Below are 25936 nucleotides of genomic sequence, written 5' to 3'. Positions count from 1 at the left end.
CGGTCCTCATTCCTGCAGTGAGCACAAACCATCTGTTTTTTTGGTGTGCTATTAATGTGGACATGGTCTTGCGGTAACATGGGTGTGGTTTACAGTGGGTGTGTTCTAAAACAGGGAGTGGCTAATACTGGCTTCTATTACCGGTCCTTCATCATGTAGATTAGAAAAATTCCGTCCCTCTGTACCATAGAAGTGGTACAGCACTACAACATGGGAGAAAGATAGGCCACTCACCACCGGAGCGAATCCCAGCTCTCTGCGTAGTACTGACATCTCAGATGCATTCGATTGATAGGAAGACAGATTAAAGATTATATCTTCTGATATTGCCTCCTCTGCTGCGGTTTTTGGCTTTTGGCACTGTTAGAGTATTTAAATGTTTTTTGCACATAACACAGAATCCTTGAAAAAGGTCCCAAAGAAGACCGAAACGTTGGAACTGCATGAGATGTATGTGAAATAATAAAAGTACACTGAGGGTAGTGCTGGTCCCTGGATTTCTTTCCAATACAGACAACATGAATTGAAATTGACCGTGCACCCTGCTAATATCTATATGTGTGTATGGACAGCACCTCTCTCCCAACGGCTTGATTATATCTACCCCTGTGCACAGAACCAATTTCATATTCAAAAAGAACAAAAATGCCAGCACAAAGGGTCTTGTGTCAAAATAACTTGTATTAAGACATGGTATGTAAAAACCGACGTTTCGGTCCCTCTTGGGACCTTTTTCAAGGTACAAATACACACATGATTAGTTCATTAAATAACCTCCACCCACATCACGTGACTGTGTTTCCTTGTGCATTTAACCTCTTGTATGGCTATTTTCAGCAATATAGCAAAACATTTTTTAATATAATACATGGAAAAGTATTTCATATTAAAAATACAGTACTAAAAAACTTTTTTAAAAAAATGTAAGCATTCTAAAAAAGTGCTGAGTGCCTAAAATAGTGTAAAAAGCTTTTGCCACACAAAATGTATCACCTACTGGATATATAAAAAAAATCCTATGTACTCCCTTTAGAAACATAGTAAAGAATGTTATGTATCTCAATTACACTGAGATAAATATTTGCATAAGTGGGCACTACATTCGACCCCATGGCAGTCCCCAGTATATTTATATGTACAAATATGAGTGTGAGCACATATTGTGTCATCCAATGTTTCGTCGATTTGGAGCTTACTATAGGCACTACATCGACGATTTATTCTTTATTTGGTATGGTACCCCAGAGGATTTGTTACAGTTCACCAACGACCTTAATTCAACATTGTCTCCAGTTAGATTGACATTAAATTTTGATCAAACATCGATTCATTATCTGGATGTTACAGTGTATAAAGATGTGATGAACAATAAATTACAAACCAGAATCTATCGGAAATTAACGGATATGAATACCTTACTCCATTATAAAAGTAGTCACCCCAGGCACTTGTTGCACTCGCTGCCCAGATCACAGTTGCTTCGGGTGGCTAGGATCACAAGTGATACCGAGGAAAGGCAGAAGACCTGTTCTATATGAATACTTATGGCCCTTGTTCCCCAATCATTAAAAAGTCTCTTTTACAGCACTGGCCTCTAATCAGCACGGATCCGGATATGTCGAAGTTGGTGGACAAGAGACCTCATATGGGCATTACGGACACCGGCTGATCCAATCAACAAGTATGTACAATCAACAGGAGGGGGCTCAGTGAAAGCAGGGGTGTTTAAATGCAATAACTGTGTTATGTGCAATACACTTATACTTGGGGATAAATTTTACAATCCACATAGTGGATGCCGATCGGAGAATGTCGTTTATATCATCAAATGCCCATGCGGGCTTTTGTATTGTGGTAAAACCACAAGGCAGCTGAGAGACAGGATCAGCATGCACGTTCCACAATAAGAGCGGCACTGGATTCGGATTATGACACCAAAAGGGGTAAACAGGATATATCTAAGCAACCTATTGCACAACACTGACTGAAGGTGAAGCATTCTATCTCATCATTTAAATGCATCCCCATTGACTATGTGAAACCTCCACGTAGAGGTGGGGACATTAATCAAATTATACTTCAGAAAGAGGCATTCTGGACTTTTGAATTGGGGTGCGTGGCCCCGAAAGGACTGAACTCTACCCTCCAACTTAATGTTTTTTTGAACAAGAGATGATGTCCTTAGGTATAGGATTAGTGAAACAATATAACTTTTTTTCCTAGTACTTCCAGATTGAATGACTATGTAACCATTATGTCAATATTGGCAACAGTGTAATTGAGATACACAATTTTCTTTACTATGTTTCTAAAGGAAGTATATAGGATTTTTTTTATATATCCAGGAGGCGATACACTTTGTGTGGCAAAAGCTTTTTACACTATTTTAGGCACTCAGCACTTTTTTAGAATGCTTACATTTTTTTAAAAAAGTTTTTTAGTATTTTTAATATGAAATACTTTTACATGTATTATATTTAAAAAAAAATTATATTGCTGAAAATAGCCATACAAGAGGTTAAATGCACAAGGAAACACAGGCACAGTCACGTGATGTGGGTGGATGTTATTTAATGAACTAATCATGTGTGTGTTTGTACCTTGAAAAAGGTCAAGACCCTTGGTGCTGGTATTTTCGTTCTTTATATATATATATATATATATATATATATATAGAAGAAACGATATTGGAACGCACTCCATGAGCGGGTCGAAGCCTGGGTGCCAGTTGAGTATAGATAATACGTATTTCGCCAAGTAACAGCACTCCAAGGAAGGAAGTAAATAACGCCAAGAAAGATTAATAATATGCCAGGTTTATTAGTTCCAACGTTTCGGCTCCCTGACGAAGGCTCCAACATGGAGCCGAAACGTTGGAACTAATAAACCTGGCATATTATTAATCTTTCTTGGCGTTATTTACTTCCTTCCTTGGAGTGCTGTTACTTGGCGAAATATATATATATATATATATATATATATATATATATATATATATATATATATATATATATATATATATATATATATATATATATATATATATCAAAGCGACAGCACATCCAAGGAATTTATAACAAGGTTTCAGTGTCAAAAAAGGTTGGTTTTATTGATTCCGACGTTTCAGTTCCATCTTGGAACTTTCATCAGGGAGAAAGCATTTTCTCCCTGATGAAAGTATATATATATATACCAAATCATAGTCTTTGGCAATGTCAAGGTAAATGGCCTTCAAACTGAGTTTCCCCAAAGCTCCTCCCTGCTTTGAGTCACACTAGATGGTGAACAGTTACCTGAAAATCACTCTTATTAAAACAAATCAATGAGATGCACAGTATTAATTTAGATTATTCTTTGAAAAAAAATAAAGCCTTCCATTTCATGAGTTTTGTCTTATTTCTTGTCTTATGACCACCAATAGTTGCCATGCCATATGATTAAAGTTGCTCTTGGGACAGATTAATATATGAGTTGTTATACTAACAGTTTAACCTCTTTTCCAGTGCATTAATGTCACCAGATACTGTATATTGTTCAGGGATAAATAATTCTGTACTAAAAAAAACCAAAAAGTTTAAAAAAATGTATATGGTTAGATCACCTGCTTATTTATGCTGCCCTTTTGCATAATTAATGACTGTAATTACACTTCCACAGCAAATTTCCAGAATAAAATGATTGTCCCCTGCTTTCTAGCAATCATCTTGTGATTTCCAAAGTTTTTTAAAAAAAAATAGATAAAATGAAGCAGCTCCACTCCAATTCAATGTGGCATGTTATCTTTCCAGTTTGATTTCAAGTGCTAGTAAAGGAATGTGGCAATAGGAAAATATTACACAGAGCACATTATTTGCTAATTAAAAGGCAGATGTATCAAGGGTCAAAGTGAAAATTAGAATTAAAAAAATAAATCGAATTTCTAGCTATTTTTTGTGTACTTAGACTAGGGAATATTCCAAATTCGATAGAGATTCAAAAACTCGAATATCGAAATGTATGCACTATCTCTTTAAAAATTCAACTTTGACCATTCACCATCTAAAACCTGCTGAATTGCTGTTTTAGCCTATGGGGGGCCTCCTAGAACATATTTGGAGTCAAATGGTGGACTTTGGAAAATCAAAGTTTTTTTTTTAGGAAAAGCTTTGAATCGAATTTGATCGAATACGATGTTACTTTGATTTGTACGATTCGAATTCGAGTGAAAAAGGCCTATTCACCGAAAAATAAATAATACATTTCTGTTTGTCTTTTTTATTCGAAATTCAACCCTTGATAAATCTGCCCCCCATATTATTTAGAACCACTTGTCTCCTTGTTCTATGTCCAGTTTGCTTAATGTTCATTCTGATGCCAGAAATTATCTGCAGTTAAAAGTAGCATTTCTTGTGCCAAGCTTAGAGGGGCTGTCATAGTCCTCTGACAGCTAAAGAATCTTCCCCATGACATGCTAATCCATCTTGGAACTTAAGAAAAGTATTCAAGCCCTGCTAAAGCATGACTTTGTGCTGGGCATGACTCAGTAAATAAATCTTTTTAAAAGCATTGAGAGTGATCATGAGAAAAAAATTTACATTTCTAAATAATGGGCTGAATCAAATTACTAGATCAAGTATCCCTTTAATAAAGTAGCCAAACAAAGAAGGCTACTTCTTTGTTAAAGGGATACTGAAAAGGTCATATTAATGTAATGAATAGGTTATTATTGTTAACAGTGCAACATTGATTTTGCAATAAACCTCCCCTAATCTGCCTCCACCCGAACACCCCAACCAGGCTGCCATGTGGTTCCATATAGGTGACAGACAGGTTGGGGGGGGCAGAGAGAGAGTATAAAAACTATACCCCCAAAATGAATACTTGAGCAACAGATAGTTTCTAGTTTTATAGAGATCTACATTGTTTGAGGGGTATAGTTTTCCTTTAAGAAACAAAATAGAAAAAGACAGAGAGAAGCACTGAAAAGAGGATAAATAGAACAGCAATTTCAGGAGAGTAAAGGAAGAAAATAAGGAGTGGATGAGCCCCTGTAATATTTTAGCAGTTGTGGAACTGAACCATTTACTCAGCTGATTTAGTATGTAAGCTTTTTTTGATAGGTAATGTCAGGGTCAGCTTGATACCAAACATTCAGTAATATTTCATTAAAGGGATAGTCATGGCAAAACATGTTTTTTTCAAAATGCATCAGTTTAAAGCGCTGTTCCAGCAGACATCTGCACTGAAGTCCATTTTTATATTTAATTTTGAAATCTGACATGGGGCTAGACATATTTTCAGTTTCCCAGGTGCCCCTAGTAATGTGACTTGATGTGCTCTGATAAACTTCAGCCACTCTCTACTGCTACACTGCCTTCTCCCCCCAGCAGTCCAGAACAATGGAAAGGTAACCAGATAACAGCTCCCTGATAGATATAATAGTAAAAATCCATGTCCCCCTGCAACACCTTCAGTTACATTGAGTAGAAGAAACCAGTTCCATTCTGAAGAGCTGGCTTGTTCTGAAAGCACATGACCATGTAAAACTACCTAAGATGGCTGCCTACACACCAATATTACAACAACAACAAAAAATACACTTGTTGGGTGAGGAATTAAACTTTACATGGTTGAATGAATTATCTGCAGTGTAAACAGTGTAATTTAGAAATAAAAACTACACTATAAAAATCATGACAGAATTCCTTTAATATTGGTATAATATAACACACTTTTAAAATCTGGCATAGCAAGGAATTTCTTTTAGTTTAAAACAAACACAAAGCCTATCCCAGTATGTAATACTCCATGCAGACAAGGGTTTCTGTAAAATGATATTCTTATATAAACAATCTCATATTTACTCATCCATAGCTCAGTATGCACCTGCCCAGGCAACTCAAATGACTGGCATCACATGGAACTTCACTGTTATGTCTGGAACATATTTACTTACTTTGAAGCTGCAGCTCACATTAACAATGGTAACTCAAAACACAATGGCAACTGTCAGTTGTGCCAGTACTGCAAATGGGCATCACATAAGCTTATAAATGTTTATCAGCTTAAAAACTAGAACAAAGTAGTATAATTATATTGCACAATAGATCCAATGCCTGGCAGAAAGAACAATATTAAGATTTATTTATAAGGGGTGGTTCATCTTTTATAAATGTTATAGAATGGATTCTACGCAACTTTTCAATTGATCTTCATTATTTATTTCTTATATATTTTTTTTTTAATTATTTGCCTTTTTCTTCTGACTCTTTCTAGCTGTCAATTACTTGACCTAAAAAACAAATGCTCTGTAAGGCTACAAAAGTATTGTTATTGCTACTTTTTACTACTAAGCTTTCTATTCCTATTCCAATAAATATATGGTTGCTAGGTTAATTTGGACCCTAGCAACCAGACTGCTGAACTTGCAAACTGGAAAGCTGCTGAATAAAAAGCGAATTAACTCAAAAATCACATATAAAAAAAAATGCAAATTGTCTCAGAATATCACTCCCTACATCATATTAAAAGTTAACAACCCCTTTAAAGGAGAAGGAAAGGTCAAAAATAAGTAAGCTTTATCAGAAAGGTCTATATAAATACACCAGTAAACCCTCAAAGTAATGCTGCTCTGAATCCTCTGTCAAAAGAAACACTGCATTTCTTTCCTTCTACTGAAACATTACAGCAACCCATAATTATATGCGACCTACCCAAAAGAGTGAAATGTGAGTATAATTTTTTTTAAAGAAATATTTTTAATAAAATTGTATTACACTATATTTGGATTTTATCTCCATTTTGAAGGAGAGGTGTGTATGTGGATTAACCACTAGATGGAGAGGTGGGGGGTTTAAAAAGTGTGTTGAAGATTGTCAGTTAAGCTTGACAAAGTGTCAGATGCGACCTGAAACATTGCTGTAATGCCCTAAAGGGTTCCAATAAAGGCATTTTTATTTTATGAAGAAGTGGTGCTGTTTCATCTTGAAAGCTAACATTTTATTACTTACAAGTATATTTCTGCCCTCACCTATTCATCTACCACTCTCATTTAAACAATCACCTTGTTGCTAGGGTAGATTGGATGATAGCAACCAGATAAACCGGAAAGCTGCTAAATAAAAAGCAAAATAATTAAAAAGCACAAAAAAAAAAAAAAAGACTCATTTCAAATAGTCAGAATACTGAAATGTTAATTTAAGGGTAAAAACAGTTCCCCAAATTGCAAGCTAGTTTTCTTACAGTATGATGAAATAGAAGCTGTATTGCGGAGATTAACAGCGTTATGAAGCTCTGAGACTTTAGTAAAAACTATGGCACAGAACTACAACAACACAGTTCACCATACCTATCATGCTCACTTCAACTTTTCTCTTCTTCTAATGTACCTGGTCTCTAATTTTCTCTTCTGATCTTTCAATTCCTATACATTTTTTTTATCATTTATTACTTTTTTCATACTTTTCGCATCCTGCTGCCACGTTTGCTTTGGTTTATTTTTCGAAACCTAAATCTGTTCTTGTGCCATTGCCTGTACTTTAACATGAGCTTTTTCCAACATCTCCTTTGAGTGCCCTTTTTCCTTTCCACTAGATACAACACCCGCTTTGGCCAGTTAAAAAGTGCTACGCCGTAACATTGGGGAAAATATGTATGTAAAAATATGATTCATACAGAAACAAATATCTTAGCAAATGTCAGAAAAAGTGTCATGAAACAGAAAATGGAGCTGTATTATCCCTAGAACTTTAGATATGGAATATGTACCTACATGCAACATGGAAAAAATAGATTTGTAGACAAAAATGGTAAAGAAAAGAAAATTAATGGAAAATTTATCTGTGCAATAAAATGTGTCATTTATATGTCAACATGTGAATGCAATGTTGTCTATACTTGCCATACTACCCACTAGATTAAATTAAAGACCCATTTGAGAGCACTATGGAGCAATTAAAAATAAGTGCTGCAAATACTCTGTACTAAAACATATCTCTTCTACTCAGTGGTGAAATGAGTAAAATCGAAATTATGGGTCTCTACAAGAAAACTTGGAATAAAAAATAAAATAAATAATATAATAATTTTAGCAATGCAACATTGTTGTTCCTGAATGAAAAAATAAAATTCTCTAACTTTTGGGAATATGACTAAATAGTACTGATGGTGGTAATCTGGAAAGTAAGTAGGAACAGGCAATAAAGTTGCAGAATTTCCCAGTGCTATGTGCCATACTCTTGATTGACATATTGTATATACAGGTATGGGACCTATTATACAGAATGCTCGGGACCTGGGGCTTTCCGGATAACGTTTCTTTCCGTAATATGGCTCTTCATACATTGTCTACTAGAAAATCATGTAAACATTAAATCAACCCAATAAGCTGGTTTTGCTTCCAATAAGGATTAATTATATCTTAGTTGGGATCAAGTACAAGCTACTGTTTTATTATTACAGAGAAAAAGGAAATCATTTTTAAAAATTTGGATTATTTCATTATAATGGAGTCTATGGGAGGCAGCCTTTCCGTAATTCGGAACTTTCTGGATAACGGGTTTCCGGATGACGGATCCCATACATGTACTGTAAGATTGTGGCGTGTACCAATGACATTTTCTTCACTTTAAGGCAATTTATTAATGCACAGGGGTGACCATTTTAGCATGAAAAAACACAAATTAAAAAAATAAATCTTGCACTCTGGGCAATACCTATACACATTTGCTGAGTTTACACACTACATGGTTTTTGTTTTGTGCACTACCAGTAGCAAGATACATGATGGTGGCACCGCTGTGCCCACAATACTTCTTGGGGGGATTGCTCAGTCTCCTGGCTTTCATCTCAGTTCCTAAAACCCTCAATCTCTGAGTCACTTGGACATGCTCCCTCGGCTCGTAGCAGCCCTGCACCTCTGGGAGTTCCTAACACAGGCAGGAAGCCTTCCAGCTCAGCAAGATCTTGGTAACATTTTTCACAACAAATACCTTTTCACTGGACAGTCTTCCTGTGGATAATCTGCTCCAATATGTGAGCTGGACCAGTGGAACAGAATATCTGACTTTGCCTGTTTTTTTTTCAGAACACTTCTTGGACCTCACAGCAGTATTCTTTAAACAGATAAAACATTCTCTGTATAGCAACACCTCTACTGAAGCTTGCATTTTCTTACTATGCAAAAACTTAAAGGGAAAACTTAACATACAGTAGTATATTGCTGTTTAAGGTGTTGGAAGTACTGTTAAGATGGTTTTAGCTGACTTACTCCTATATACACTGAATATATCCAGCACAGTGTTGAAGCATATTTCATTGTCATGACAGAGTATGTCTGCATGTAGACACTGGCGAGAGGAAATCTTCATCTCCCTATCATTGAATATAATTTGTACAATTCTATTGGATCCTATGATCTGGAGGAGGGTATTGAAAGTACTGTTTCTATTTTTGCTGATGATTCAAAATTGTGCAGAACTATAGGTTCCATGCAGGATGCTGCCACTTTGCAGAGTAATTTGACTAAATTAGAAAACTGGGCAGCAAGTGCAAGGTTATGCACTTTGGCAGAAATTATATAAATGCAAGTTATACACTAAATGGCAGTGTGTTGGGGGCTTCCTTAATTGAGAAGGATCTACGTTTTTTTTTTAGGTAAGTTGTTTAATTCCAGGCAGTGTCATTCTGTGGCTACTAAAGCAAATAAGGTACTGTCTCGCATAAATATTGGCATTAACTCAAGGGATGAAAATATAATTTTTATTGTATATATGTCTCTGGTTAGGCCTCCCCTTGAGTATGCAGTGCAGTTTTGGGCTCCAGTCCTTAAGGGAATATAAATGTGCTAGAGAAAGTACAGAGACATGCAACTGAACTGGTTAGAGATGGAAGACTTAAATTATGAGGGTAGACTGTCAAGGTTGAGGTTGCTTTCTCTGGAAAAAAGACACTTGCGTGGGGACATGATTTCACTTTACAAGTACATTATAGACAAATAGCAGAGAACCTTTTTTCCAAATAAAGAGGATTGCCACACAAGAGGCCACCCCTTTAGACCAGAGGAAAAGAACTTTCATTTGAAGAAGTGTAGGCGGTTCTTCACAGTGAGGGCAGTGAGGTTGTGGAATTTCCTGCTGTATGATATTGTGATGGCTGATTCTGTTTGAGATCACTCAAACTTCATTGTGAAAATTTTGATACCCTGTATATAGATGTGTATTATCCATACAAATATTTAAACACAAAGAAACTATGTAGTGAAAAAGGCTTAATTTGACCAGTAAAAGTACAGATCTTACCTTATAGACATTTTCCTCCACAGGTGTATCCCTGGAAGAAAAAAGTGAGATGAAAAAGTTGCCTTTTTGTGTTCTTTTTCAAAGTTGTAATTCTTAAATATACTCTTACGTTTTACACCCACTGAAAGGAATTTGTAAAATAAATATTTGAAGCAACTTTCTAATATACATTATGTCAATATTTTTTTAAATCTACTTTCTAATGAAGTGTATTATCCATTTCTGTTCTCTGGGTCATACTCTGAAAACAGTGTTACTAGAGTCTGTTGTCTTCTGCCAGGAATGTTATAAAATCTGCAAAGAGAACAAATTTGCAAATAAAATTTGTAAGTCGCAATGAATATTCTTTGTTGTGTTTTATGGCATTGGGAATCTCATTGCAAACCTTTCACACCTGTTTGAAGGTGGCCTAAACTTTTGGAGCAAAACATACCAATTCTTTCGTTAAAGGAGAACTAGACCCCCCCCCCATTGTGATAAGTCCCCATTGGCGCCTCCGCTGGCCCCCCTCCCTGCACCCCACTCCACTCTAGAAATAGAGACCGGAACATTGCTCCAATTGCGCATGCGACATTACGACGCTCACTTCACGAAGATTACCGAAGAGAAGAACATGGCACCCGTGAGCTCCGCTGCGCTCACTCTGCATTTGTGGTTGCTATTTCTAGAGGGTCTTAAATGAATGGGTCTGATCTCAGAATGCAAAAATACTTAAGCTGAGAGCAGCAGAACCTACAATAACCTGTGCCCATGCCTTTAGGCTAATTCCAGATGGGGCTTACTCTATGCCTGCAGATAAACCTGTGTTTATCCACAGACCGAGAACAAGCTGATCCACTGGCCTATGCTGGCTATTGCATGAAAAGTTTGTCTGCTAAAGTCCCCTCCATGTGTCTGCCCCGAGGCCAACACAGTGCCTTTTGGTGCAAACACAGGAACCAGCTTAGGTCAGCAAATCAGCTGGTTCTCAAAGAATCCTCCCCTTGTTGCTGTAGCCTTAGCTTTTGTCCCATGACTTTACAGTCCCACGCCTTTACTATCAATTATCCCCTAATGCTTGGCTGCAATTCTAATAGGCCTGAATACTGCCTGACATTCTTTGTCTTAGGCCACACTGTTAGTATTAAAACAGTCTTGTTATATGCAGCATGGTTTAATACATTAACAACAGGGCAAAAAGTTTTGATCCACCGCAGCACAGTGCCACACAATTCCCTTAAGGTAAGTTGATGGTGCGCAGTCAAGTAATCAGTAAATATAACATGCAAGCTAACCTTTACTTCTGGACAGTATAACATGATGGAGAATCTGAAGCATAACAACACCAAGCAGAATAAGTGAGATTAAGTGGTACATTCTCCAAGGAGTCAGGGCAAGAAACCTAAAAATATAAAAACAGTGTCACATAAATTACAGCAAGAAGAATTTTTACAGACAGTCAGTTCAAAAGTGAGAGTGCCTCCCATTCCATGTATGATAAATTAACCCACTTATCTCTTTCACTCTCATGGCTAAAAATACATTTGCACTTATTGTGATTGCATATCTAGAATGTGTTATACAGTTAGAGATTACTTTTATATTCAGGGCACCTACAAATTCTCCACCAAACAACTACAATATAATTTTTTAGTTAAATTATTTTAGTCCAAAACAGCATTACTTATTATCATTGTTTCGCTCTTTTTAATAGTGTAACATTCATTGGATTTGATTGAAATCATGTCATGAAGGTTGACATGTAAAAATATGTCGCTGTGTAAGGTAGTTGAGTTGGCAAATATATCTTTATATTTTTATATAGTACAGGTATGGGACCTGTTGTTCAGAATGACTGGGAACTGGGCATTGAGTTTTCCATATGAGGGGTCTTTCCATAATTTGGAACAGCAAAACTAAATTTTGCTCAGAATAACTTAAACATTTAATATATTGAATGAATTGAATAATGGGTTTCTGGATCCCAGACCTGTAAGTAGAATAAACATTATATACTTGATGTGGACAGCTTGCTGTACTTGCAGTATCTGGGCTGTACATATTGCTATGATGTACATATTTTAAGAGGCAGTTCAAAACAGCCACAAAGCTGAAAGCAATCCTAAGGAAGGAAACAGTTTCTCCCTGTGGGTAGTAAGAGAAAAAAAAAAAAAGAGTATTTTGACAATGTTGACCAGGATACATCATATATGTATTGTAGAGTAGTGGAGTGGTGGGCTCCATCTTGCCCCACTTCAGATCCTCGTCTGTGTGATTGCCTACACAGGTCTCCTTTAAATGCATTTGTTGTGTAGTGTGGATCTATGCATTTTGCTACTCCACAACAAATTGGTTTATGTTCCCCAAGGTTGCACTGAGTATGGTGGGAACCCATATAGTTACATAGTTAAACTGGGTTGAAAAAAGACCAAAGTCCATCAAGTTCAACCCCTCCAAAAGAAACCCAGCATCCATACGTACACACACTGACCCCTCCATAAACTCACATAAACTACAGTATATATATATATATATATATATATATATATATATATATATATATATATATATACCCCATATCTATACTAACTATAGAATTTAGTTTCACAATAGCCTTGTCTACAATGCCTGTCCAAAACATCATCAAGGCCACTCTTAACAGAAGCAGCCATCACAACATCAGGCAGTGCATTCCACAACCTCGCTTGCCCTCAATGTGAAGAACCACCTACGATGCTTCAAATGAAAGTTCTTTTCTTCTAGTCTGAAGGGGTGTCCTCTGGTGTGGTGATCCTCTTTATGGGTAAAAAGGTCCCCTGCTATTTGTCTATAATGTCTAATGTAGTTGTAAAGTGTAAATATGTCTCCTCACAAGACCCTTTTTTCCCCAGAGAAAATAACCCCAACTTTGACAGTCTACTCTCATAATTTTAGTCTTCCGTTCCAACCAGTCTCTGCACTCTCTCCAGCTCATTTATATTACCTATAAAGAGGCAAAATTATGTTTTTATTCCTTGAGTTTATGGCCATTTTTATTCAAGACAGTATTTTATTTGCTTTAATATCAGCAGAATGACGCTGCCTGGAATTAGACAACTTGTTATCTGCATAAATCCCCAAATCCTTCTCAATTAAGGTAACCCCCCACACTCCGCCATTTAGTGTATAACTGGCATACATATTATTTTTGCCAAAGTGCATAACATTTATCAACACTACACCTCATTTTCCAGTTTGCTGCCCAGTTTTCCAATTTAATCAAATCACTCTGCAAAGTGGCAGCATCCTGCATGGAACCTATAGTTCTGCACAATTTAGTATCATCAGCAAAAATAGAAACAACACTTTTAATGCCCACAGCCAGATCAATAATAAACAAGGTGAAAAGCAAAGGACCTAGTACAGAGCCCTGCGGCACTCCACTAACAACACTGGTCCAATTAGAAAATGTTCCATTTACCACCAGTAACCTTCTGTGTGGCACTGTATCAAAAGCTTTAGCAAAGTCTAAGTAGATTACTTCCACTGCCATCCCAGAATTGAGGTCCCTGCTCACCTTCTCATAAAAAGAAATTAAGATAGTCTGGCAAGCTCTATTACGCATAAAACCATGCTGGCACAAACTCATAGTATTATGATTTGCAATGATGTCCAGTATCTTATCCCTTAATACTCCTTCAAAAAGCTTTCCTACCACTGATGTCAGACTAACAGGCCTATAGTTTTGAGGCTGAAACTTGATCCCTTTTTGAATAGCGGCACCACATAACCAATTCGCCAGTCTCTCTGCATCGTGCCAGACCTCATTTTATCCTGAAAAAAAGTAGAGGTTTGGCAATCACAGAGCTAAGCCCGCTAAGTACAGTACCCTAGGAAGTATACCATCCGGTCCCAGACCTCTGTTTATCTTAAAGGAATTGTTCCGTGTAAAAATAAAAACTGGGTAAATATATAGGCTGTGCAAAATAGAAAATGTTAATATAGTTAGTAAGCCAAAAATTTAATGTATAAAGGCTAGAGTGACTGGATGTCAGAACAGAACACTACGTCCTGCTTTTCAGCTCTCTTGGTTTTCACTGACTGGTTATCCTGGTGACCAAGCAGTAACCAATCTGTGACTTGATTGGGGGGCACAGGGGCCATAACTGTTGCTTTTAAATCTGAGCTGCATGCTGAGGATCAATTGCAAAGTCACTGAAAAGTTATGTCCCATGTGGCCCCCCTTCAAGTTGCTGTTAGTGAGCTGAAAATCAGGAAGTAGTGTTCTGGCTATTATATTAGAGATCCAGTCACTTCAGCCTTAATAGATTACATTTTGCCTAACTAACTATATTAGAAACATTTTTTATTTTGTATAGCTTATCTATTTATCCAGTTTTTATTTTCACACTGAACTGTTCCTTTAAGTCTCTTGAATTTCATCATGCGTGAACCATGCATCACTATTAGTATTAGTAGAATTGGGACTACTAAGAAGGAAACCTTAATTAACTGGTTCCTCATTTGTGTAGACAGATGAAAAATAACAGTTCAGAATCTCTGCTTTTTTTCTGTTCCCATCACCCAGCTAGCCCCCTTTGAAATTAAAGGGGTGGTTCACTTTAGTAAACTTTTAGTATGTTATAGAATTCTAAACTTTTCAATTGGTCTGTATTAATTTTTTTGTATCGTTTTTCAATTATTTGCTTTCTTCTGACTCTTTCCAGCTTTCAAATGGGTGTCACTGGCCCCATCTAAACAACAAATGCTCTGTAAGGCTACAAATGTATTGTTATACATTATTACTTTCTATTCAGGCCTCTTCTATTCATATTCCAGTCTCTTATTCAAATCAATGCATGGTTGCTAGGGTAATTTGGACCCTAGCAACCAGATTGCTGAAATTGCAAACTGGAGAGCTGCAGAATAAAAAGCTAAATAACTCAGAAACCACAAATAATAAAAACCAATTGCAAATTATCTCAGAATATCACTCGCTACATTATACTAAAAGTTTATTTAAAGGTGAACAACCCCTTTAGGTGTCCTACCCTTTCTTGCTTCATTTTTTTACTACTTACATATTATATATTACAATACCTTTTCCATACTGATTTTCGTTTGTCTTATAGCTTTTTTTTGCATGATTTATTGGCCTCCTTGTATCTGATAAATGTTTTGGCTCTCCCAGCTAACTTGAAAGACTTAAAAGCACATTTTTTTCTTAACTCCAACACTTCAATTGAACCACAAAAGTTTTGTTTTGCAATAACGTTCCTTGCTTACAATGGGAAAATACTGACATGTAATGAAGAAGTCGGCTGTTTTGTTCTACTGAGCATGCGCCTGCCCTAGGAAACTTGAAGAAAGAAGAAGGAAATACCTGGACTGGTGCAGTTTTCTCCTGATTGGAGCAGCGGCCCAGGGTGTCAGGTAAGACACCTTCGGCCTCGTGTTTTTTATATGGTCATGAAACTCCTCGGTAACTTTTAATATCCTTATATTTTACAAGAGGGGGTACTTTATTCACTATATATTGTCAAACTTTGCACATCTAAAATTTTAGTTGCTCCCTTATAGAATTGGCTCTGCAACATAATCTCAAAGGAGACCATGTTCTGATCATTTTTCCTTAAATGTTCACCCATACAAATATTAGATAAATTTGGTATTATTAGTTATTACAAGATCCAAAAGAGACTGATTCTTAGTGGTTTCTTGAACTACTACTTGTCAGTCAGCATATTTACTCAAGTCAATGTCTGGATAATTGAAGTCACCCATAGTAATAACGACCTAGTTGAGAAGCCACTTTTATTTGTAAAAGTAGTCGGGTTTGATTCTCGTCACTTATACGAGCTGGTTGGTACCATACACTAATAATCATTTTCTTTGTAGCCTTTTGCCCAGTCGAAATCTATACCCAGAGAAAATATACCCCCTCCCCAGTGCCATAAATGGTTATTTCTTTAGTGTATGGCTTTAATCCACGCTTTACTTACAAACACATTTCTCCACCTCTTTAATCCTTCTGTCCCTCCTAAAAATGGTGTACGGTAACCATTTAAATTCACAACCAATCTGCTTATAAACACCCTTTTCATGCACACCCTTTTACATTGGTCTGGACCCTTGATTTGACCGAGTCCCTGTCTCCACCACCTCAGAAAATTAAATGTGATAATAACCTTTTCCTGGTAAGTGTTCAGTGCTGAGTGCTGATGTCTGTACACTCATTGGGAAACAGACAAATAGTGGAATGTAGAAAACAGCATTGCATTTCAATTGCATTTACTAATTGCATGGTGACTGTCATGTATACATATCCTTAAGCTGGCCATACTTGCCCAGATTTGACTAATTGAATTACATTTTATGAGGAGGTGAGCAGGAATTTTTGATTCTATGTTGTTAGTGGAGTAGGTTCAGTGTTGATCAATGCAAGGTTATGCACTTGGACAAAAATAATATAAATGCAAGCTATACATTAATAGGCACATTTAACAAGTGTTCGAATTTTGAATTCATGCGAGTTTTTAAAAACTCCCCTAAACTCCTATAAATTCGAAATTCAACCAATCGAAAGTTATTAAAAAAAAAAAAAATCAGATTTTTTTTTAACTCGGATGAATGGAATCGACCCGAAAACTCGAATCTAATTTTTTTCTCTGAAAAAAACTCGAATGTCAGGAAGGCTGCAAACAACTAAAAATTTGTCTCTGGACCTCTCCAATTGACTTAAACAGCAATTTGGCAGGTTTTAGGGTGGCACATAGTCAATTTTGAGTTCTTAAAGGGCCAGAGTATGATAAATCTCAAAAATAAAATTTGAATTTTTTCTTTAAAAAAAACTCTAATCGAACTTGAATAACTCCCTATTTGAGTTTGACAGTTTTGACCATAAAAAAATTAGAAAATTCAAATTTTCAATTCGACCCTTCATAAATCTGCCCCTAAAAGGTCAGAGTGTTGGGGCTACTAAAGCAAATAAAATACTATCTTGCATATAAAGGTCATAAACTCAAGGAATGAAAACATAATTTTCCCTCTTTATAAGTCCATGGTAAGGCCTCACCTTGAGTATGCAGTGCAGTTGTGGGCTTCAGTCCTTAAAGGAGACATATAGGATAAATGAAAAAACCCTAATTTTTTTGACAATTTTGATTACTATATGGCAGGGATCCCCAACCTTTTGAACCCGTCAGCAACATTCAGAAGAAAAAAGAGTTGGGGAGCAACACTAGAATGAAAAATGTTACTTGAGTGCCAAATAAGTGCTGTGATTGGCCATTTGGTAGCCCCTATGTGGATTGTCAACCTACATTCAGACTCTGTTTGGCAGTACAACTGGTTTTTATACAACCAAAACTTGCCTCCAAGCTTGGAATTTAAAAACAAGCACCTGCTTTGAGACCACTGGGAGCAACATCCAAGGGGTTGGAGAGCAACATGTTGCTCACGAGCTACTGGTTGGGGATCACTGCTATATGGTGTTGCTTTTACATGGTGCTAAACATTTATATTATCTTTAACAAACAGCCCCTTTATTAGAGTTCCTTATAGATTTTTACTGGTCCCTGTTTCAAACGAGGGGTGGGCGTGTCCTAACGGTCCCTGCCAGAAGCACAGTAAGAGGAGGACCACCAATCACAGTCCTGCAGTCACACAAACAAAGACAGGCTTCAGTTCCCTATCAGGTCATGCTAGCTGCTGATTGGTTCCTGTCCTACAGTGCAGTGAGCTGAGTGCCACCGGCTAACCTGCACAGCCTGGGAATTCAAGGAGCATGAAGTGGAAGAGAAGGGAGGAATTATTTGAGTTTTTGCAAAAATATTCAATAAATCAGCCTGAAATACTACTTTTTTAAGCACGAATCTTCTATGTCTAAATGAGTATAATGCACTGGTACGTTCTTATTTTTTACACAAAATGTCTCCTTTAAGAAGGATATTAGTAAGCTGGAGAGAGTTCAGAGAATTGCAACTAAACTGATCAAAGGATGAAATGTTTAAATTATGAGGGTAGACTCAAGATTGAGGTTGTTCTTTCTGGAAAAAAGATGCTTGTGTTGGGGACATGCTTTCTCTTTATAAATACATTAGAGAGCATTATAAACAGATAGCAGGAGATTATTTTTTCCATAAAATGGATCAACGCACCAAAGGCCACACCTTTAGATTAGAGGAAAATAACTTTCATTTGAAGCAATATAGGTGGTTCTTCACAGTGAGCTTGTGGAATGCCCTGCTGGATGAGGTTGTGAGGGCTGACTCTGTCATCTTTCTAGTAAGGTCCTCTCCTATTCATACTCCAGTCTGTTCAAATCAATGCATGGTTACTAGGATAATTTGGACTTTAGCAACCAGATTGTTTATAATGCATATTGAAGAGCTTCTGAATAAAAAGCTAAATAACTCAAAAACTTTAAATAATAAAAAATGAAAACCAAATGCAAATTGTTTCAGAACATTACTCTCTACATCATACTAACAGTCAACACAAAGGTGAATGTCAAGGATTAGGTAGGGGGCGCTGTAGAGTCTGAAGGGAAAGGGCGAGTCCTTGAGGCAGGGGCTGTATGTGCCAAGGGGAAACTTGAAGGGAAGCAGGAACAGGTAGATGAGGGCGAAGAGTCAGACTGGAACAGGACGGATAGGACGACGATCAGGACTGGACAAGACAGGAAGAAGAGGGCGACGACTCAACAGGAAAGGACTGGACGTGGCAGGAGTGGAATGGCTTGGATGGGACAGGACGGTGCGGGCGTAGATCAAACTGGGGGATAGAGTGCAGAGGGAGACTGGAGCAGGAGAGCAAGAGAGGGAGACTGGAGCAGGAGAGCAAGAGAGGGAGACTGGAGCAGGAGAGCAAGAGAGGGAGACTGGAGCAGGAGAGCAAGAGAGGAGTACAAGGTAGGGTTGGAACAAGGTCAAGGCTAGAAAGGTACAAGATAGGAAAGGTAAGCAGGACAAGACAAGGCAGACTAACAAGGGAGAAGGGGCAAGAGCTAGAAACCTAGTTAGGGGCGATGCCGCAGTACTAGAAAACCATGCAATGCTCTGGCAAGGAGTGGTCTGAGAGCTGCCCTTAAATAGGGAAGAGGCAGCCCTGATTGGTTGATTAAGATAGGCAGCAGCTGAGCTGGGGCTGGAGAGGCCAATCAGGCGGCAGCTGGGCTGGGACTGCAGAGGCCAGGTTACACACAGTGAGTAACCCTACAGGCTGCTCACCTGGCCAAATGGTTAGGGTATCGAGCCAGAAACCCAAAGGTCCCCGGCTCGACTCCCAGCAATACCTGACAGTATCCCCCCCCTCACAAGGCGACTCCCAGGCGCCACAGTGACCAACATTTTCGTGCACCTGGGGAACTGGCAATGCTATGGGCAGAACTAACCACATGGGTGCCCAACTAGAAGGTAATGCTATTGTATTAGCCACCCTGGAACTTGGCAGAGCCACCCTGGCGGGTGCCCTGATGCTCGGCAGAGCCACCCTGGCGGGTGCCCTGGGACTCGGAAGAGCCACCCTGGCGGGTGCCCTGGGACTCGGAAGAGCCACCCTGGCGGGTGCTCTGGGACTCGGAAGAGCCACCCTGGCGGGTGCTCTGGGACTCGGAAGAGCCACCCTGGCGGGTGCTCTGGGACCTGGAAGAGCCACCCTCACGGGTGCTCTGATACTTGGTAGAACCACCCTCACGGGTGCTCTGATACTAGGTAGAGCCACCCTGGCGGGTGCTCTGGGACCTGGAGGAGCCACCCTCACGGGTGCTCTGATACTTGGTAGAGCCACCCTGGTGGGTGCTCTGGGACTCGGAAGAGCCACCCTGGCGGGTGCTCTGATACTCGGTAGAGCCACCCTGGCGGGTGCTCTGATACTCGGTTGAGCCACCCTGGCGGGTGCTCTGGGACTCAGAAGAGCCACCCTGGCGGGTGCTCTGGGACTCAGAAGAGCCACCCTGGCGGGTGCTCTGGGACTCAGAAGAGCCACCCTGGCGGGTGCTCTGGGACTCAGAAGAGCCACCCTGGCGGGTGCCCAGGTGTTTGGCAGAGCCACCCATGCGGGTGCCCTGGGACTTGGCAACAGTATAGGCAACTCCACCCTCGCGGGTGCCCTCCACATGAGTGCCTGGGTTTTGAATGTTATTTTAAGGGTTGGTACAGTCACTGTGTTAAGACACTGCAGAAGCCCCACCTCTGAGGGCACAGGACAAGGCAGAAGCCCCCCATCTCGGGGCACAGGATCAGGCAGAAGCCCCACTTCTGGGAGCACAGGATCAGGCAGAAGCCCCACTTCTGGGAGCACAGGATCAGGCAGAAGCCCCACTTCTGGGAGCACAGGATCAGGCAGAAGCCCCACTTCTGGGAGCACAGGATCAGGCAGAAGCCCCACTTCTGGGGGCACAGGATCAGGCAGAAGCCCCACTTCTGGGGGCACAAGATCAGGCAGAAGCCCCACTTCTGGGGGCACAAGATCAGGCAGAAGCCCCACTTCTGGGGGCACAAGATCAGGCAGAAGCCCCACTTCTGGGGGCACAGGATCAGGAATGGGTACAGGAGGCAGCTGCTGTTGAGCCGGCACAAGTGCAGGAGGCAGCCAGTGGGGAGCCAGTCGCCGGGGAAGCCTAGCTGAAGCCATGGGCAGCGGAGGCTGCTGGGGAACCGGCTCTGGAGCTGAAGGCAATGGCGGTTGCAGGGAAGGCCCCACTGGAACTGTAGGCAGCCGATGCTGCTGGGTAGACCCCTTTGGAGCTGTGGCCAGCCGATGCTGCTGGGTAGGCCCCTTTGGAGCTGTGGCCAGCCGATGCTGCTGGGTAGGCCCCTCTGGAGCTGTGGCCAGCCGATGCTGCTGGGTAGGCCCCTCTGGAGCTGTGGCCAGCCGATGCTGCTGGGTAGGCCCCTCTGGAGCTGTGGCCAGCCGATGCTGCTGGGTAGGCCCCTCTGGAGCTGTGGGCAGCCGATGCTGCTGGGTAGGCCCCTCTGGAGCTGTGGGCAGCCGATGCTGCTGGGTAGGCCCCTCTGGAGCTGTGGGCAGCCGATGCTGCTGGGTAGGCCCCTCTGGAGCTGTGGGCAGCCGATGCTGCTGGGTAGGCCCCTCTGGAGCTGTGGGCAGCCGAGGCTGCAGGGGAAGCAGTTGCTGAGGGGTGGCAGGCCCGGGAACCAAAGCAGACTGCGGAGGGATAGCCGGCCCCGGAACTGGAGCAGACTGCGGAGGGATAGCCGGCCCCGGAACTGGAGCAGACTGCGGAGGGATAGCCGGCCCCGGAACTGGAGCAGACTGCGGAGGGATAGCCGGCCCTGGAACTGAGGCAAATTTATCTAGGAATGCCAACAGAAACTGAGCAGTATCGTAGATTATAGGGGATTTACTGCACAGTAAGTTCTCGGCCCAGTAACGAGCTTCACCTTCTAGCAGGAAGAAAATGATTTCCGAAACTTGCTCGACTGGAGGAGCACTTAGAAAGTGTTTTTTCTCTGAAAGGAGCAGGACTTCCTCTAGAAAGATAGGAATTTTACTTGGGGAGCCATCACAGTATCTGCGGGTCAAAATAGAATATTCAGTCTTTTTGGGAATCCGGTCAGAAGGCACAGGAACAGCCCTTGCAGACTCTTTTGGCCAGAGCATTCTGTCAAGGATTAGGTAGGGGGCGCTGTAGAGTCTGAAGGGAAAGGGCGAGTCCTTGAGGCAGGGGCTGTATGTGCCAAGGGGAAACTTGAAGGGAAGCAGGAACAGGTAGATGAGGGCGAAGAGTCAGACTGGAACAGGACGGATAGGACGACGATCAGGACTGGACAAGACAGGAAGAAGAGGGCGACGACTCAACAGGAAAGGACTGGACGTGGCAGGAGTGGAACGGCTTGGATGGGACAGGACGGTGCGGGCGTAGATCAAACTGGGGGATAGAGTGCAGAGGGAGACTGGAGCAGGAGAGCAAGAGAGGGAGACTGGAGCAGGAGAGCAAGAGAGGGAGACTGGAGCAGGAGAGCAAGAGAGGGAGACTGGAGCAGGAGAGCAAGAGAGGGAGACTGGAGCAGGAGAGCAAGAGAGGGAGACTGGAGCAGGAGAGCAAGAGAGGGAGACTGGAGCAGGAGAGCAAGAGAGGGAGACTGGAGCAGGAGAGCAAGAGAGGAGTACAAGGTAGGGTTGGAACAAGGTCAAGGCTAGAAAGGTACAAGATAGGAAAGGTAAGCAGGACAAGACAAGGCAGACTAACAAGGGAGAAGGGGCAAGAGCTAGAAACCTAGTTAGGGGCGATGCCGCAGTACTAGAAAACCATGCAATGCTCTGGCAAGGAGTGGTCTGAGAGCTGCCCTTAGATAGGGAAGAGGCAGCCCTGATTGGTTGATTAAGATAGGCAGCAGCTGAGCTGGGGCTGGAGAGGCCAATCAGGCGGCAGCTGGGCTGGGACTGCAGAGGCCAGGTTACACACAGTGAGTAACCCTACAGGCTGCTCACCTGGCCAAATGGTTAGGGTATCGAGCCAGAAACCCAAAGGTCCCCGGCTCGACTCCCAGCAATACCTGACAGTGAACAACCTAAGGGATACATGTGCTGTTTATTAATATGAATGCATTTTGTTCCAACAGCACCGCCTGCTGGTCAGTTTCCGTCCATTCTGATCACCAAGTAGTCAAGGAAGTTGTCAGGAGAAAGAAAGCGGCTGCTCTGATGGTCGCCAGTTAAGGAAAGATTTGAGAGAGGTTTTTAATTTTTGCCATAAGCAGAAGAACATCAGAGCAACCTCTTTCTCTCTCCGGACAACTTCCTTGACTACTTGGTGATCAGAACGGATGGAAACTGACCAGCAGGTGGTGCTGTTGGAACAAAATGCATTCATATTACAGTACACATATCCCTTAATATCTTGGAATAAATAGAAAACAAATCATGAATGTACATTACATAAGTGCTTAGAATAGCATCATCATCCATTTTACATTCACTTATTTTAAAGATGTACTTATCCTTTAAGAGTGGCTTGGATAATTTCTTGGACAAACATAATATCCAAGGCCATAGTGATACTAAAATTTACAATTAATAAAGATCTTGGTCTATATAGTTTATGTGAGTGTATGGAGGGGTCCGTGTGTGTATGCAAGTGTGCTGAGTTTCATGTGGAGGGGTTAAGCTTGATGGACATTGGCCTTTTTTAACCAAACTTGACTATGTACATACTACCTAACCATCTGACCATGTATATGAGGTCAAGGGGTGATTTCAACAAATTATCCCATGACCCTATTGAATGTTGGCAAATGCACAGTATATCAGCAGTTCTTCTCCACTGTAATTTCTAGTTATATTGGCCTATGGTTGAAATCCTACTGATTTTCTGGGATTTTTTTAAAAGATTTTAATTAACCTACATTTTCAATTAGTGTACTTGAGCTTTGGGAATGGTGCAATTAAGCACTGATGTTAATAAATCAGCCACGTTTGGTTGGTGGTGTGCTTGTATGCAAGCGGGAATTGATTGACGCAGTATATTGTTTGGAGTCTGAGAACTTTTCTCCATGTTTATTTAGCTGTGCTGCAAGGGAATATTTCATGCATTTACAACAATGAGTTTCTGTGGAAAAAAAGTGCCATAAATCGTCTGAATGTGAATGAGGAAACCAGAAACACTCCACACCAGTGACAGCAATGAGCTGCTCTCCAGCTGCTGGACCATGGCAGCTCTCAGTAGAACACACAGCCTCGGGGTGGGGGACACAGACTAAACATACAAATCAACGTGTTGGAGGGCAGAGTTCCCTATACACCCATGTACCATTCTTTCATTTTATATAAATACCAATGATTCAGTTGGTACCATATATAACTGCATCAAATTCAACCTCAGGCGCCATAAAAATACCAACTAATAAATGTAAATGTACAGAATAGAACATCCTTCCTGCCTTGTTTTGCTGAACAAAATCATCCTATAAGATCCTGCCCGTCATCCCTGAAAGAGACACAATGGGACCCTGCGTCATAAAAACTGCCGCTATTCCCCCATTCCCTAGCGCTATGACCTACCAGAAGAGGCAGTTGGCACATAGGAAGGCGACCAGGCTGCGAACCGGCCTGTGCCAAGTCAAAATGTTTCGGAAGCTCACTGCCATGTCATTAGCGGTGCGGCGCCAGGAAGGCAGCTGCTCTTCTTCCTCAGACACCTTGTGGCTGCCCTCCTCCGCCTCTGACATTGTCTATAGTTCACAGCCACCCAAAGCCGCCAAGTCACTGCGTTCAATTCCCGGCCAGCTTTATTTGTAGCATCCACGAATGCTTTCCATAGAAAACCTACAGCGGATACTGATACCCCCGCCTCCCTTGAGATCAGCAGAAGGATGCTGGGCGCTACAAAGTGATTTTCTCTAATTATGTCCTGAAGTGGACACCGTAGTTCTATAGGCTCGATGGTAGCCGCAATGCATTAGTTCGTTTTTCAGAAACCGGATCTTCTCTATGGTAAGAGCGGAACAGGAACAGCAATATATACTAAGAGAAACGTGACAGGAGATCAGCCTGAGTGAGTGTCTTCATTTATGCTTTTTCGTTAAAGACGGAATTTATTCGCCACACTTTTTTTTTTAATTGTCATTTTATTCGCAGGATGTCGATTTCCTCGACCGGCCTTAAATCAGACCTGTTATTCTTATGCGATAATATTTATAATAGGTGCTTAGTGATGTGAAGTGATTCGTGGTCAGGGTTGCAAGGTTTACGTTTCAAAACCAGCCAAAGATATTAAAAACTAGCCAAAAAGTAGCCTAAAAATAGCCCAATTTGTACACTGAAAGATCTTAATAAAATAAAGTGAAACATATCTCCCAACATTTAGGAAACAGAGGGACAAAAAGATTTGGCTCGCCAAAATGTGGTTTTACCCCCCCCCCCTTTTTCATTTTACATAATTTTGCAGGTTATGAAAGTTTGAACACATTTCTGTGGTTTTTATATGTTATTACAGTTTTGCAAATGAAGGTGAATTGCAATTTAAGCTTAGGGTAAGGTCACACTGGGCGATTTGGGTAGATTTAGTCGCATGGCGACTAATTGCCTCGTCTTTGCGGCAACCAATCTCCCCAAATGCCTTACCTCTGTCTTGCGCCGGCTAAAATGAAAAAGGAAACTTCGGGCGATTTCGGTAATACGAAGCAACGCGTGTGCCATGCCGCCGGCGATTTTTCATTATAGCACGGCGCAAGACAGAGGTAAGGCATTTGGGCAGATTGGTCGCTGCAAAGATGACAGGCAACTAAATCTCCCCAAATCGCCCAGTGTGACCTTACCCTTAAAGGAATAGTTCAGTGTGAAAATAAAAACTGGGTAAATAGGCTGTGCAAAATAAAAAATGTTTCTAATATAGTTAGTTAGCCAAAAATGTAATGTATAAAGTCTGGAGTGAACAGATAATAAAACAGCCAGAATCCAACTTCCTGCTTTTAAGCTCTCTAACTCTGAGCTAGTCAGCGACTTGAAGGGGGGCCACATGGTACATTTCTGTTCAGTGGGTTTGTAATCGACCCTCAGTATTCAGCTCAGATTCAAAAGCAACAGTTATGACCCATGTGCCCCCCCCCTTCAAGTCTCTGATTGGTTACTGCCTGGTAGCCAGGGTAACCAGTCAGTGTAAACCAAGAGAGCTGAAAATCAGGAAGTAGTGTCCTGACTGACTTGTTATACATCAAATCACTCCAGCCTTTATACACTAC

The 25936-nt window shown here is 40.7% G+C and overlaps 1 protein-coding gene across 1 annotated transcript in view; it reads right to left on the bottom strand.

Annotated features, from left to right (window-relative positions):
* The window catches only part of retreg1.S (reticulophagy regulator 1 S homeolog), a 61286-nt gene extending 36707 nt beyond the window's left edge, over positions 1 to 24579 (bottom strand). Inside the window, exons 1-3 of the mRNA XM_018269414.2 lie at positions 24258 to 24579; positions 11552 to 11658; positions 10278 to 10308 (exon numbers count right to left, since the gene is read on the bottom strand). Coding sequence (XP_018124903.1) covers positions 10278 to 10308; positions 11552 to 11658; positions 24258 to 24424 — 305 coding nt within the window. The 5' untranslated portion in view covers positions 24425 to 24579. The remainder of the gene's footprint in view (positions 1 to 10277; positions 10309 to 11551; positions 11659 to 24257) is intronic.
* Positions 24580 to 25936: the final 1357 nt, after the last annotated feature.

Source organism: Xenopus laevis, chromosome 6S (genome assembly GCF_017654675.1).
Source record: "Xenopus laevis strain J_2021 chromosome 6S, Xenopus_laevis_v10.1, whole genome shotgun sequence".
Classification (NCBI taxonomy): domain Eukaryota; kingdom Metazoa; phylum Chordata; class Amphibia; order Anura; family Pipidae; genus Xenopus; species Xenopus laevis.
Note: the sequence above shows the minus strand (reverse complement) of the source record. Positions and strands in the feature narration are given on the sequence as shown.